This window comes from Marmota marmota, unplaced genomic scaffold, assembly GCF_001458135.2.
Source record: "Marmota marmota marmota unplaced genomic scaffold, marMar, whole genome shotgun sequence".
In the NCBI taxonomy this organism is placed as follows: Eukaryota; Metazoa; Chordata; class Mammalia; order Rodentia; family Sciuridae; genus Marmota; species Marmota marmota.
This window is the reverse complement of record NW_026000026.1, coordinates 49,613,859-49,628,382: the sequence shown is the minus strand read 5'-3', so window position 1 is coordinate 49,628,382 and position 14,524 is coordinate 49,613,859. Positions and strand designations below refer to the sequence as shown.

The 14,524-nt window shown below is 38.4% G+C and overlaps 2 protein-coding genes across 4 annotated transcripts in view; one reads left to right on the top strand and one right to left on the bottom strand.

Annotated features, from left to right (window-relative positions):
- Positions 1 to 14,483, bottom strand: part of Polr3g (RNA polymerase III subunit G) — a 36,202-nt gene extending 21,719 nt beyond the window's left edge. The window contains exons 1-4 of one of the 3 annotated variants that reach the window (XM_048811395.1): positions 13,923 to 14,483; positions 13,686 to 13,744; positions 4,171 to 4,317; positions 958 to 1,087 (exon numbers count right to left, since the gene is read on the bottom strand). In XM_048811395.1, coding sequence (XP_048667352.1) covers positions 958 to 1,087; positions 4,171 to 4,287 — 247 coding nt within the window. In that variant the 5' untranslated portion in view covers positions 4,288 to 4,317; positions 13,686 to 13,744; positions 13,923 to 14,483. The remainder of the gene's footprint in view (positions 1 to 957; positions 1,088 to 4,170; positions 4,318 to 13,685; positions 13,745 to 13,922) is intronic. The other 2 variants (XM_048811393.1, XM_048811396.1) reach the window with 2 other exon arrangements.
- A 9-nt stretch (positions 14,484 to 14,492) lies between these two features.
- Mblac2 (metallo-beta-lactamase domain containing 2) overlaps positions 14,493 to 14,524 on the top strand; it is an 18,792-nt gene continuing 18,760 nt past the window's right edge. Inside the window, exon 1 of the mRNA XM_015483611.2 lies at positions 14,493 to 14,524. This exon is cut by the window's right edge and continues 609 nt beyond it. The gene's annotated coding sequence lies outside the window, so the exon portion shown is untranslated.

Below are 14,524 nucleotides of genomic sequence, written 5' to 3'. Positions count from 1 at the left end.
TACGAATAAAAACAATAGTAATCATAGCATTATATACCTGAGCAAAAAACTATAAGTAACCTTATATCTAACAAAAGTGAATTATTTACAATTAATAATGCTATATCCACACAATGTAATAACAAATAGTTACTAAAACTTGTACTTTCCACTAGGTGCAGTGGTGCACACCTGTGATCCCAGCTACTTGGCAGGCTGAGGCAGAAGGATCACAAGTTTGAGGCCAGTCTCAGCAACTGAGAGGTACCATATCTCAAAATAATAAAGAGATAGGAGTGTAGCTCAGGGATAAAGTGTTCCTGAGTTTAATCCCCAGTACAGCAAAAAGAAAAAAACATCTTGTACCTTGAGTTTTTTGAGAATAAAAAGGACATGTGAAAATGCTAATGTTACTGGGTAAAAAGCAGAAGGAAAGTATATAACACAATTTTATAAAGAAAAAATATAGAACATACAATAAAATATTAATAGTTGTTCTGTATACATAGGCCTGGGTAATTTTCACCTTTTAAAAGTTTTTTGGTTTTCATAATTTTCACTGAACATATACAACTTCTATTGTAAGAAGTATTTTAAAAAATAACATATCAAGCCAGGTAGTGGTGCGCATGCCTGTAATACTAGTGACACTGACACAGGAGGATGGAAAGTTCAAAGTCAGCCTCAGCAACTTAGTGAATCCCTAAGGCAACTCAGTGAGACCCTGTGTCAAAATAAAATATAAAAAGGGCTGAGGATGTGGCTCAGTAGTTAAGCTCCCCTGGGTTCAATACCCAGTATCAATAAATAAATAAATAAAATAAAAAAATGTACAAAATATCTTTTCTTTCAAATCAACCATGGTTGTTAATCTCCAAGCAAATCAAATAAACTTGCATTAAATGATCACATATTTTATACTTAGACATTGTTTATCCACAGTCATTAAACCACAACATGAAACAGACTCATACGCACCTTGTTTTTCTTCAGGTGTTTCAATAAAATAAGGCATTCTTTTCATTGTTTCTCTCAATTCCTGTTTCAAGGCCAGCATATAATCTTCCCCTTCTCCTGTTTTCAGTGGCACTGGTTTATAATCTGTATCCTGTTTTAATTAGGAAACAAAGTGTTTTTAGTAAGTAAAATCTCTTTTAACATCTCTTTCATCTACATTCTAGAGAATGTCAATTTTATTGAATTTTACAGGTATGTGTTTTATAGGCAATAACTTTTGCAATTAAAAGATGTTGAGCTTCCATAATCTATTTATCTTTCAGCCATTCCTACTTTATTCTTATTTTAGAGGTATGAAAGAAGCATAATTTTTTTAAATTGACCCTAAAAATTACACTGAAAATCATTTTGTTATATTGTCTATCAAACAATGTGATTCCATAGCTTAAAAATCAAGGCACCCATATGGGAGAAACTGCTCTAGTTTCTATTAATCTCAACTATTGATGATGTAATTGGTGGGAGCAATAGCATAAGAATACATATATAAATAATAGCAATTATCATTTAACAAGTAGTTATTATAAACAGGGTCATCTCAATATTCATCATTCAGTCGAATGTGGTGGTGCATGCCTGTAATTCCAGTGACTTGGGAGGCTGAGGCAGGATGATTTCAAGTTCAAATCCAGCCTCAGCAACTTAGCAAGGCCCTACGCCAACTTAGTGAGACCCTGTATCAATATAAAAAAGAAAAACGGGTGGGGAGGTAGCTCAATGGTAAAGCACCCATCGGTTCTATCCCTACTACCAAAAAAAAATTAAAAAATAAAAAATAATACAAAAATTCAACATTCATTCTCTCAAACTACTACAAGTATTTCCTCTTGTACAATGAAAAAATGAAGAAATAGTTTTGAAGCCCATATAATGAGTACATGGCAAAAGAGGAGTTTGAAGACACATTTTGATTTTTAAATATCCCACGTACACATAGACACACATGCACATATATGTGTAGGTATATCTAATTAGACATATAGATTCATTGAAAAGCGAGTTCCCAGAATACATGGCAAAGACATTTTTTTTAATTTCAGAGAATAAGGATACAGTACATATGTTTGATTTGGAATGCATTCATTCATTCATTCTACAACTATTTCATGAATACCTAATATAAACCAGACATGGTTAGAAAATAGATGATACAACGAGGAAGTAGTGAAAGCCCCTGCCCAAATGGAATTTATATTCCAGGGAAGAAACACACAATAAGCAAGTAATACAATGAGGTGAGATACAATTTCAGTTAGTGATAAATGACAAATACATGAAGGAAGTCAGAGGAAAGATGACAAGAGTGCATAAAGGTTAGAGATGGTTGATCTACACGAGGAAGCATGCATGGCCTCTTGGAGAAGTCACATTAGAGTAGAGATATGGATAAGATCAGCAAGCCATTCATGCAAAGATTGGAGAACAGACATTCCATACAGGGAACCAGCAGGGACAAAGACATCAGAGAGCAAGAAGGCCAGAATAGATAACAGAATGAGAAAGAGTGGTAGGAGGGGGTTGGAAAGATATGAGAAAAGCCAGACAGGCAGAGCCTTTGAACCAACATCAAGGAATTTTAAGTTTACTTTGAGTATAAAACACCATCAAGTACTAACATTCCTTGTATTTAGAAGTAATCTCTTCACACATGGAACAGAGCTTCTTTGTTTGTTTGACTGATTGAGGTACTGGGGATTGACCCTAGATGCTCTACCAATTAGCTACAGTTCCATTCCTTTTAATTATTTTTACTGAGACAGGGTCTCCCTATGTTTCCCAGGCAAACCTTGAACTTATTTATTATGTTTCTCCTGCCTGAGACTTGAGTCACTGGGATAATAGGCATGCACTATCATACCCAGCTAAGAAGAGCTTCTTTTAAAAGAAACCCCTGTTAAAGGGACATTATGCCTATACCTAAGATATTCCTAAGATATTTGTCTTATGAATTTAGGCTATACTCACTATCAAAAAGACAAAATATCAAGAGCAAAAAGCATAGACTCCTTATGTGAGCATCTAGATCCCCAGATACTTTTGTACAGGACCCTCTCCTGACATAAATCCTCTAATAAAGGGTTTTTCCACTAGAAATTGGAAAAGATTCATGAAGCAAAGGGCATGTGGTTAATTATGGATTCTACCTTTTAAACCACAGCACATTCACATCTGGAAATATGAGCTTATATTTTAAGCTAAATATAAAGTTAAAACACTAGACACGAAGCCAGTTAAGCTTGCAACATAAGCACTAAATTTAAAAGGAACACTAACATACATATTTACAGAAACTAGTAAAACAGGAAAACAACAAACACCACCATCAAAAAGAAAAGTTCAGTGGGAAGAAAAGGACAAATGGTATACTAAGGAGCAAAATTACATTCTATAAATACAAGAAATAAAGAAAATTGTTAGATGAAAGCATCGTAGAATGAAAACCATTGTAAAACCTAACCTGACATTTTAAAATATTATTTTGATAATTAAAATACATCAATAATAAAAATAGAAGATACAAAAATTAGAAAATAATTCTTTCTTGGTTCACAAAGTACTTAGCATATTGACAGAATTAAATATACAGTTTTGTTTTCACTATTTTAAGAAAGCAACATAAACTGGGCATGATGATGTGTGTCTGTAATCCCAGTGACTAGGGAGACTGAAGCAGGAAAATCACAAGTTCAAAGCCAGCCAACAACTTAGGAAGACCCTCAGCACCTTAGTGAGATCCTGACTCAAAATAATAATGTGAAGGGGGAAAAAAAAGGTTTTAACTCGGTGGCAAAGTACCTTGGGTTCAATCCCCAGTATCAAAAAACAAAAACAAAAAAGATTTAAAAAAGCAACTGGGGGCTAGGGTTGTAGCTCAGTGGTAGAGCATTTGCCTAGCATGCATGGGTACTGGGTTCAATCCTCAGCACCACATAAAAATAAATAAATAAAATAAAGTTATCTTGTCCATCTACAACAAAAAGCAATTGGAAAATTAGAAAAGGTTTAGGGAAGAACAAATGAATAGCTAAATTAAAGGTAAGTAAAACACACTATTTTACTTTCTTATACTTGAGGATATCTTAATGCTATTATATATTCAAACCCTAACAGAATTTTAATTTTCTCTGAAACATGAAAAAATACACATTGAGAATTCAACTATAAGGTACTTACAGGAAATAGTGGAGGTGGTTTCAACACTACATCAGGTAACTTTTCACCTCTGCTAAATCCAACAGCCTCAATATTAAAGGTATAGGCAGCACGACCTCTTCCTTTATTCCCAGCCATCAGAACTAGTTATGCTACAAGAATGCCAAGCTAAAAGACACAATTAATGGTTAAGATTTACCAGATCATAGCAAAAAAAAAAAAAAAGAAAGAAAGAAGCCAACATTTTAAAGCAAAATGCAACAGAACTCCACCCTATACAGTATGGCTGATTTTTAAAAAATTAGCAAATCTGTAGAAAAACAAATATGCAAAACTGATGGTTGAACCCTTCATGTCCAGTTACATTTTTCAGGTGAGATGATGATGGCCTCAATTCCAGCACCCAAGTCCTGAATGTCCTATGCATACTCTGGGTCTGCACAACCCATCAATGCAATTCTGTCTCTGTGGTTTGGCAACAGATTCTCAGATACATGTAAAAAGTGGAGACAAGAAAAGTTTGGGCTGATGAGGAGAAGGTCTCTTGTTTTTATCCTATCCACTTGAAGACTATTTCCATGGTATGGATATGGAATGTCCCCCAAAACCTCATGCATCAAAGGCTTGGTCCCCAATGCAGCAATGTCCAGTGAGGCTTTGGGAAAGGGATTGGCTCTGACCCCATCAATGGATTAATCCACTGAGAGCTGAATGGACACTTATAGGCAAGTGGGGCATGATTAGAGGAAGTAGGGCACTGGGGGCATGGCCTTGGGATTCTTGTCTCTGCCCACCTACTCTCTGCTTTGTGGCTACCATGACCTGAGCAGCTTTCCTCCACCATTCCCTTATGCCATAATGTTCTGTCTCAACTCAGGTCCCAAGTAATGGAGCCTTCCAAACAATCATGGATTGAAACCTCCAAAATCATGAGCCAAAATTAATCTTTCCTCTTTTAAGTTGTTCTTGTCAGGTGTCTGGGGCCACAGTGAGGAAAAGCTAATAACAAAATTGGTACCAAGAACTGGGGTTAATCATTGCTGTGATGATCCTGACCATGTGGTTCAGAAACCTGTAGAGATAGTTTGTGAGAGGATTTTGGAAATGTTTAGAGATGCAGGCTAAAGAAGCCTTATGGTGTTGTAAGCCAAGTTTAATGATGATGCTGGTGCGGGCTCAGAAGACCAGAATACTGATATGAATGGAGATAATAAAGAGTGTGCTCCTGAGGTTCCAGAGGGGAATAAGGACTCTTCTGGGAACTGGATTAGAGGCCACTCATGTACATTCTGGTAAAGAACATATCAACATTTTTTTTTCATATCCTGAGGTTTTATGTGAGGCTGGGTTTAAAGGTGATGAACTAGTTTATCTGGTGGAGGAAATTTCAATTCAGACAGTAGCATTTGTATTGCTGGGTACTTTTAGCCAGGTTTACTGTGGTAATCACAAGCAGAAAGCAGAGAAGAAACATTCAAAAAACTTGCATTTTAGCTAGAAAAGCCCATGTAAAATTTGGTTCAAGGAAGTTATGGTTGCTGAAGACATTAGTGCCACTGAAGAGAAACCAACTACTTTGCCTGGAGACAACAGGAAAGTGGCCTTGATGGCATCTTGGGAATCAGCAAGTCCCACTCATCCCAGACTCATGTATATAAAAGTGAAAATTTGTTTGAAAGACTTTGCTTTGAGAAGTGATGGCAGGAGTACCCTGCTCCCATAGGACTGCCTAAAAAGTTGTTTCCCAGGATTAGTTTCATCATTGTCAGTTGCCGTGGCACCCAGAGGCTACTGCTGCTATGATCCAAGGGGTCCACTACTGCTTGAGCTAGTGGCACACCTGGTGTTGTCCATGTGGTGCTAGTGTTGTAGGCATGAAGGAATGAAAGAATAATGGAGGCTTGAATCGAGATTTCAAAGGAAGGCCTATAAGGACAGGCAATGTGTCCCAGGGTCAGACTCATTGAGTGTAGCTCCTGGGAGGGCAATGCATGAAACCATGAGAGTTAAGCCAAAGCTAGAATGAAAATCCCAGCAAATTAGAAGTTACAAACACTTGGTGTTTTAAATTTGTATCTGTTTTTAAAAACCCTCTAAGTACTGGGCAGGGGAATGTCCACCTGTAATCCCAGCAGCTCTGGAGGCTGAGGCAAGAGGATCCTGAGTTCAAAGCCAGCCTCAGCAAAAGTGAGGTGCTAAACAACTCAGTGAGATCCTTTCTCTAAATAAAATACGAAATAGAGTTTGTGATGTGGCTCAGTGGTTGAGTGGCCCTGAGTTCAATTCTCGGTACCCTCCCCCTCCAAAAAAAAAAAAAAAAACCCTCTAGGTAGTTCTTATGCATACTAAAGTTCATGAATCACTGAACTGAAATAATCAAATCATGACCTCTTGGGGCAAGAATAGCTTCAAAAGTTTTCTAGGCAATTCTAACACATAGGAAAACTGCTATGTGAAAACTTCTCTGGTAGAAGTCTTAGCTACTAAGTAGTAGCAAAGTTAAAATATACCTGTAGGATCACTTACTTTATAGGTTCCATCTTTGAAATTGAAATCATACAGATTATCTAGATTTAAAGAAATAATCTTAAAAGTGAAATAACTAACTGCTGTAAATCTAATAGAATTCAGAATGTGATGCCTGACTTTTTAACACATTGGCAAGGGAACAGCAATACCAAGGTGTTAAGCCTTAGATATGAGGTGTCCCCCAAAAGCTCATGTGTGAGTCAATGCCAGAAAGTTTAGAGATGACAGGGTTATAAAAGGCTTAACCTAATCAGTGCATTAATTCCTCAATAGAGACTAAGTGTTAACTGTAGGCATGTAGGATGTGGCTGGCGAAGGTGGGTCCCTGGGTGGGGTGCGGGGCATGCCTTTGAGTTTTATAGTTTGTCCATGGTAAGAACTTTCTCTATCCCTTTCTGCTTCCTGATGTGATGTCCTGAGCCACTTTCCTCTGCCACGCCCTTGTGCCATGATGTGCTGCCTCACCTTGAGTCACAGGGAAGGGAATCGGCCATCTATTAACTTGGACCTCTGATACCAAGAGCCCCCAAATAAACTTTGCCTCCTCTAATTGTTCTTGTCAGGTCTTTCTGGTCACAGAAGTGAAAAAGCTGACTAAACACAATGAGCTGCATTCAATGTCCTCATACATTTAAGGGTCCAACTACTCAAAATCAAGACATATATTCAATATCCTTCTCCGACGAAATCTTGTTTCTTCTTTTCTGAGAATTACTCAAGTAGGATGGCATTTGGTTTGATATGATGGATGTGATAGTGAGAACATTTTCAGATATAATTTTCCATTGTAGATTTTCTAAACTCATTCTTAATGCCTCCATATTTGAGAGTTTTCCTTCATAATTGCTTGAATATTAAATGATTTTATCTTTGCTATTCTATTGTAAAGTACAACTCCATGCCTTTTTATTTAATTTTACCATACTATGAATACACATATATATAGGAAAGAGTGCAATAAACTCCCAAGTACCTACCTGTTATAATTTGGATCTGAAATGTCCCCCAAAGGCTCATGTATTGAAGGTATCCAATATTCAGAGATAAGGCTTTTGAGAAGTGGTTGGATTATAAAGGCTCTTACCTCATCAAAGGATAATCCATTGAAGAATTTATAGCTGAATGGACTATTGGGAGATGGTGGAGACTGTAGGAGGTGGGATCTAGTTGAAAGGAGTAAGTCCTTGGGGATGTGCCCTTGGGAACTATATCTTGTCCCCAGACTCTTCCTCTCTCTTCCTGCTTCCTAGCTTCCATAAGGTAAGCAGCTATGCTGTACCACATCCTCCCACTAGGATGCTCTGCCTTACCACAGTGTCAGAATCAATGGTATCACTTGTTGCCACTGGACTGAAACCTATGAAACCATGGGCCAAAATAAAATTTTCCTCCTTTAAAGTTTTTTTTGTTTTTTTTTTTTTTTTTAGGTATTCAGTCACCATGACAAAAAGATGACTAATATACCATATCACTCAACTTCAACAATTAATAATGACTAATTTTCATACTCTTCCATTCCCATGAATCAAATTTTTTTAAAACTCTTCATTATGCATCTTCTCTGAGGTAAAGGCTTTTAAAATAATATCATGTAAAATTTTATAATAATTCCTTACTATCCTCTTATATACAATCAGTATTTAAATTTCCTGTTATCAAATAAATGTTTTTATAGTTACTGTATGTCAAGATACAAAACATCCACCATGACAATTGATGAACACATCTTTTAAATTTCCTATCAACAGTTAAGAGTTCCTGTCCCTTTTTTAAAAAAGAAATATTTTTTAGTTGTAGTTGGACACAATAACTTTATTTTATTTATTTATTTTTATGTGGTGCTGATGATCGAACCCAGAGCCTCGCATGTGCTAGGCAAGAGATCTACGCTAAGCCCGTTTCTGTCCCTTTTTATCCTTACCATTTATTTATGGAAGAAATGAAGTCACTGTCCTGTATGATGCTTCTCAAACTTGATACAAGCAAATTATTTAGGAGTCTTGTTAAAATGCGGATTCTCGTTCAGTTGGCCTAATAATTTGCATTTTCACCAAAATCTCACAGAGATATCAATGTTGCTGGTTTATGGACTACAATTTGCGAATAGTGACAACTTCCCTTATTCTAGATTTGAAAGATTGCATACTAGATATATGGCTTAATGTACTCCTCTATTCACAGTATTTCCAATAAACAGTAGACTAACTGCTTACTCAGTCTTTTTTTCTTCCTTAAGAACACTTAAAAGAGACATTTAGTTTTCCTACTGCATTGCACCAAGCTGCACATGAAGTCTTTTTTGGTTATGACTAAGGTGGTTAGTGGGTCAGGTACTATTGATGTGTTTCATTTACTATAAGGTGGCTATCTATTTTCACCTAATGAGTTCAGCAGCCCCTAGATCCACTACTAGATCCTAGATCCACTACTCCAGTATGGATAGCAATATGGTGATATACACTTTTTCTTATTCTTCCTGTTTTATTAGTTATAATTCTACCAAGAATTAATTTCCCTTATCCACTATTTAGTTACCTTGAAACAAAGTTCATACAGCACACTCATATTAATAAACAAGGTCATTCCAACTGTTCACATTAAAGAGAAAAAATATCCAAATAGCCTTGTTTCAATTGCTGAGTCACTAAAGCATATGCTGAACCTACAGAAACCAGGTCTTTTAAGTACAAAACTGCTGAGCAGAGGGTTCACACTTTCACCATAAAAAACAGCTGTAGGAACCTAACAGGCATGGTCAAGACCACTGGGCTGCGTTCCAGTCCAGAATCTGCCATTAATTAAAGATTAAGAACAATTCTAGGTAAAGTTTACCAAACTTGTCTGAACATGAGAATTAAGTGGAGGATTTGAGAACATGAGAATTTAACTGGAGGACACACAGAAGGCTAGGGGATCCTCAGGTTTTCAAATTTAGTAAACTGGTACCTTCAGAAGTGAGGTCCTGGGAAATAATTTGGAAAATCACTGTAAAAATAAAGTATATCAGCTATCATTGCTTTTATCAAGCAATCTTTGGGTGTATAAGTTGAGTGTATAAATTTGGGTGTATAAATTGGTATCATTAGTCAATGTTCTGCCATTGGCAGAAAACCCAATCCTAGCTCTTGAGACACCCTTAGTAATTACACCGCATTCTGGCTACAAATACAACTTTTTAGTTTGGTCATCATGAGTCAGTGCTTCTAGTCTTGCAGGTGTTTAATTCATTTTCTTCCCTTGCAGATTTGAGAAGCAGTCCCCGGATACTGGTACTGAATCATGGAAGAAATGCCCCACAGGTAAGGCCTAAGGATAACTCTTCAAAATCCTTTATATTGCTTCATTCACTGCCTTGTTCCTTTTTTTCATCCTGCCAAATTTGCTGAATGAAGGGGTTTTTAACATCTTTCTCTATTTCCTCATTATTCAACCCTTCTACTTCAAGTAGCCCAATTTGAGGTATTACTCAACCAATATGGAGAATTCCAGGCACAGTGCAAGTAAGCCATACATCAACCACCTATTTTTTTCCTTCAAAATGTCTCTTTGTAATTTCTCTACCATAATCCAGCTCAGCCCTTTCCCACCCCATTTCTGATTAACTGCAAACTTTGTAGTATACCTGTTTCTTTTAATTGACTCATCCACATTATTTATCCTACAGCACAGCTTTGATTATGCTACTCATTTCATCTTCCCTCTTGGCTGGTGAATTAAATTCAAAGCCCCTAAGTATTCAGGGATTTTTTAAGATGGTTGCAATCTATCCTTCTGACTCTCTAATCTGTAATTCTATCTAGACTCTCAGTCTCTTCACTGCAATCTGCCTCTCTTTCCTCCCTGTCTGGATGCATCCCTTTTCACCTTAACACCCAGCGTAAGGTGAAAACACTGGGTCCTCAACATCCACAAGTCATTTCATCTCACCTTGATCTGAGCAAGATCCTCTTTTAAAATGAATGGGTTTTTAAAAATTGAAGTGATATATATTGATAGACTCCTCAATTCTAGGGGAGTGGGGGGATACTAAATGGGCCTTTTCCAAAGGAGAAATGTTCATGTTTTTTTGTTGTTGGTTTCTTCGACTATATTAAGAGTGGAGATTTTATATCCCTCACTGTTTAGCATAATGATTTATATACAACAATTTCTCCTCAATTAATATGAAGCCTTCCCAATCTATTTATTTATGTTATATAATTTGATGAGAAATCTTCCCATGGAAGTACAGTTAAATCAGCTTACTATCAAGCCGTTTAAAATTTTCCTGAACTTCAAAGTTTACAGAACAAAACACAACAGCCATGGGCTTCACTCCAGAACAATAAAAGCGGAACCTCTTAAAGGCAGAGTTTAGGCACTGGCTTTCAAGCAACCCAGAATATTACAATGTGTAAACTTAATTAAGAAGGATGGCAGATTAAAACTTCCATTTTGTAGACAAGGAAAGTAAGGTCCTAAAAGGTTATCCGATAATCTAAGGAAACAAAATTAATTTCTATCAAAGGCAGGACTAAGTTAAAGCCTCGGGAAACCTTTTCATTGCCCCTTAATCTATATTATGCTGCCTGAAGCACATGTCTAAGCTTGTTGAAAACCTTTTTAATCCCAGGAGTGTCTTTCATCAATGAAGTAAATTAGTAACTGCAAAACAGACTCAATTTTAAAATGTGAAATCAGCAGCATTCTTTCATTTCAGGATGCCTCCTGAAAATTCCTGCTCAGAATTTGTTCTGAAAGGTTTGAAAATGGGTACAGTTCAAATAACCAAGAGCTGAATATAAAACTCCATTCTAGTCACTATAAAAACCACCTCTTGGCAGAAAATGAGTTATCTCTGAAATTGTCCCATCTCTAAAATCTTATGAGTTATGGCTGTGACTAAAATGGACTATTTCCCATGTCATACACAGTTCCTTTACATAATAGCTATAGTTGAATAAATATACAAACAGATGGAAGCTAGAGCAGTGAAAGTTAGGTCTCAGTATCTTTTCCATGAATGCCTCCTAAACTGCTCCAGTCAGGAGGTTGATGGTCATGGTCATTCCTGCTCTGGCCCTATCACCTTTGATCTCATCTAATAGTAGATGATTACTTGCTGTGTATTCTCTCTACTTCGTTCCCTTTCTGTCACCTCTGCTTTACTGTAGGCCCTCAGCATCTCTCATCTAGACCTCTAAAATACAACAAATAAACTTCCCATAGCCAGACACCCCCTCTCAATGCACTCTCCAGTTATCTTTCTAGAATACAAATGTTGTCATGTCATTCTCCTTAATCAACAGAGCTTTGAAGTCTAACTTTCTGCCTCTTACCACATGCATCATACACTAGCTATGCCAGCTTTTGCATGCAGTGTTCTGCCTAGAGTGCCTTTCCTACCACATCCACCTCAACAAGCCCTAGCATCTTTTAAGATATCATGCAAATGACACCTTGTGACCATTTCCTCCACCCTATCCCTCTTTTCTCTGGGCTTCCCAAGTACTACCCTCCTTGTTAGGTCCTTTTTATAATCATGTTGTAATTGTTGATCCTAGTCTGTCTTTCCAGGAAGAGTCTCAACATCTATTCACCATGTCTTTATTGCACATTCTCTGTGTCAAGTCATCTTCTGTGTATTAGGAATATAGTAGTGAACAAAATAAAATATTTGCTCTCATGGAGCTCATAGCCCCGTATGGGAAATGGCAAAAATAAAATAAAATAAATCCTAGAAAATGTCAGGAAGTGATAAGTAGGTGAAGAAAAGTAAAGCAGGAAACATGGATGCTACTGTGGAAAGGGTAGCTGAAGAACTTCTGTCGTATTCATTAATATTTGAACAAAAACCTGACAAAAGTGAGGGAAAGAGCCCATGCACAGAAGTATGAAAGAATATCCAGGCTGAAGTGGATACAGAGGGACTGTAAATGTGAAGGCCTCCTTGGAGACTTATTCACCTTTTTATGCCCCATGGCTAAGCAGAGTCTGGCAAAAGTCATCTAACTATGTGTAGACTTACTGCTGAGCTCATATTCTAGTACAGATTTTGTTCCATTTCACCTCTAGTGGTCCCCTCCAGTCTAGAGGAAGAATACCTCACTACAGAGAGCACTGTATTTCTCTGTTGAAAAGGCCCTGACATCACAAATGCCACTCCTCAATAATCCCTTCTTCTGTTTCCTTACAGCACCTCATTTTTACTTCTTCTGTGATACATATCACATACTGCCTTACATTGCAAGGGTTTGTGTACAAATAATATTTTCCCTCAAATTCTTGAGAATCCAGATCATGATCTTTTCACAAAAATTCTGTTCACACATCATCTAGCTCAGGGACTTGTGCTTAGTCACCAGCTAAGTAACTGGATAACCTCTACCTAGATTAGCAAAATACTAGGGCCACATCCCCCACCAAAGACTTTGGGAATGTAGGGAAGGACAGTACACCTTTCTTTCCACCCAGGCTTATTATTAGTTGCCCCAATAAATGTTTGTATAATTATGTTTTATAATACTTCTCATGGGTCTCTTATTACTTTTTCCCATCTAAGCAGGGAGGTTAGTCAAATTCTCAAGAGAATTTCTGCAGACTAAGTAGATCTAAGTAGATGTTTCAACAGCTGGGGGGTGGGGGGTGACCTGGACCAGAAGTTAGTAAGAGGAGCTGATTTATGTGGCTGAAAAGGCCACACCCAGTCATTATCCACTTTTCCCGTCCTCACAAGGTACTACACCTTTCCTTAATTGAGCTTTTCTACCAACTTTCTTTACTCTCTTCCAAGAGTGGACAACGAACCTCTCCGAAATGGAATGGTATATAGAATTTCATTTTTTTAAAAAACCATATTAACAACCTTCCTTCCCATGAAACAAAGAAGTTGCCAACAATTAAGAAAACAGATAAACGAGTATCTGTCTTTAGCTGCAATATGCAGCAATGACCAATGCCTAAATAAATCACCGGTTTTGCATCAGTCTCCTCCTATCTGTAAGAGCATAAATTCCCTTGTAACTCACTGCGAACAGTTCCAGGATGAGAAATCTATGTAAGATCTAGAAGGGACGACTTTAAAAGACTGAAAAAACCAGGAGAAAAAATGGTAAAGCTATCTTCCAACGCCTCATTCCAGAGGCGCTTTAATTAATTTTTGCCCCTGACCCACTCCCCCACCCCTGCCACCTTCTCCATGTGCCTCTTTAACTCCCCTCTACTCTCTACCTCCCTTCCAAGTCCTGGATAGCTTCCTCTGTTACCTGATCACTTATTCTCGAGGTTTGGGCAAAACTGTGCGCCAAAGCGCCGGCCGGCAAGGAAGGGGTGCGAGCAGCGGACGCCAGCGCTCCAGTGCCGCAGGTTCCACCTTGGAGAAGCACACACCGCTCTCCACGCGGCCCCAGAGCGCGTTCGGAGCCTACAGCTAGCTCCGCCCATTCCAGACAGGCCCCGCCCCTTAGGAAAGAGCTTTTTAGCCCTTGGCAGGCGCCGTAGTCATCACCCAACAGGCTTGGCCCGACTCTTTCCGCGCCGGCTGTGAGTGCGCAGCGCAGCCAACCTGTGGGCGGGGGTGTAAGGGAGCGGAGAGCCAAGCCCGGCACTTCCCACGCATTGCTCAAAGACTGCGGTCAGACCCCTAGGGTGGAGAAAGTGTCGCCTTCTGGGTGTCCAGTTCGCTGCAGTGACCCCTGCGTTAACGTTTTCCGCTGCTGCGGCTGCTGGAGCTTCGATAATTCCCGCATCTGGGCGGGGGCGCACAGCCTCTGCACTGTGCGGACCAAGCAGGAGGGTGCTGGAGCGGACTCTCCCAACAGCGTCTGTGCTTGTCCTCCTGCCTCCCCACCCCCACCCTGCGCCACCC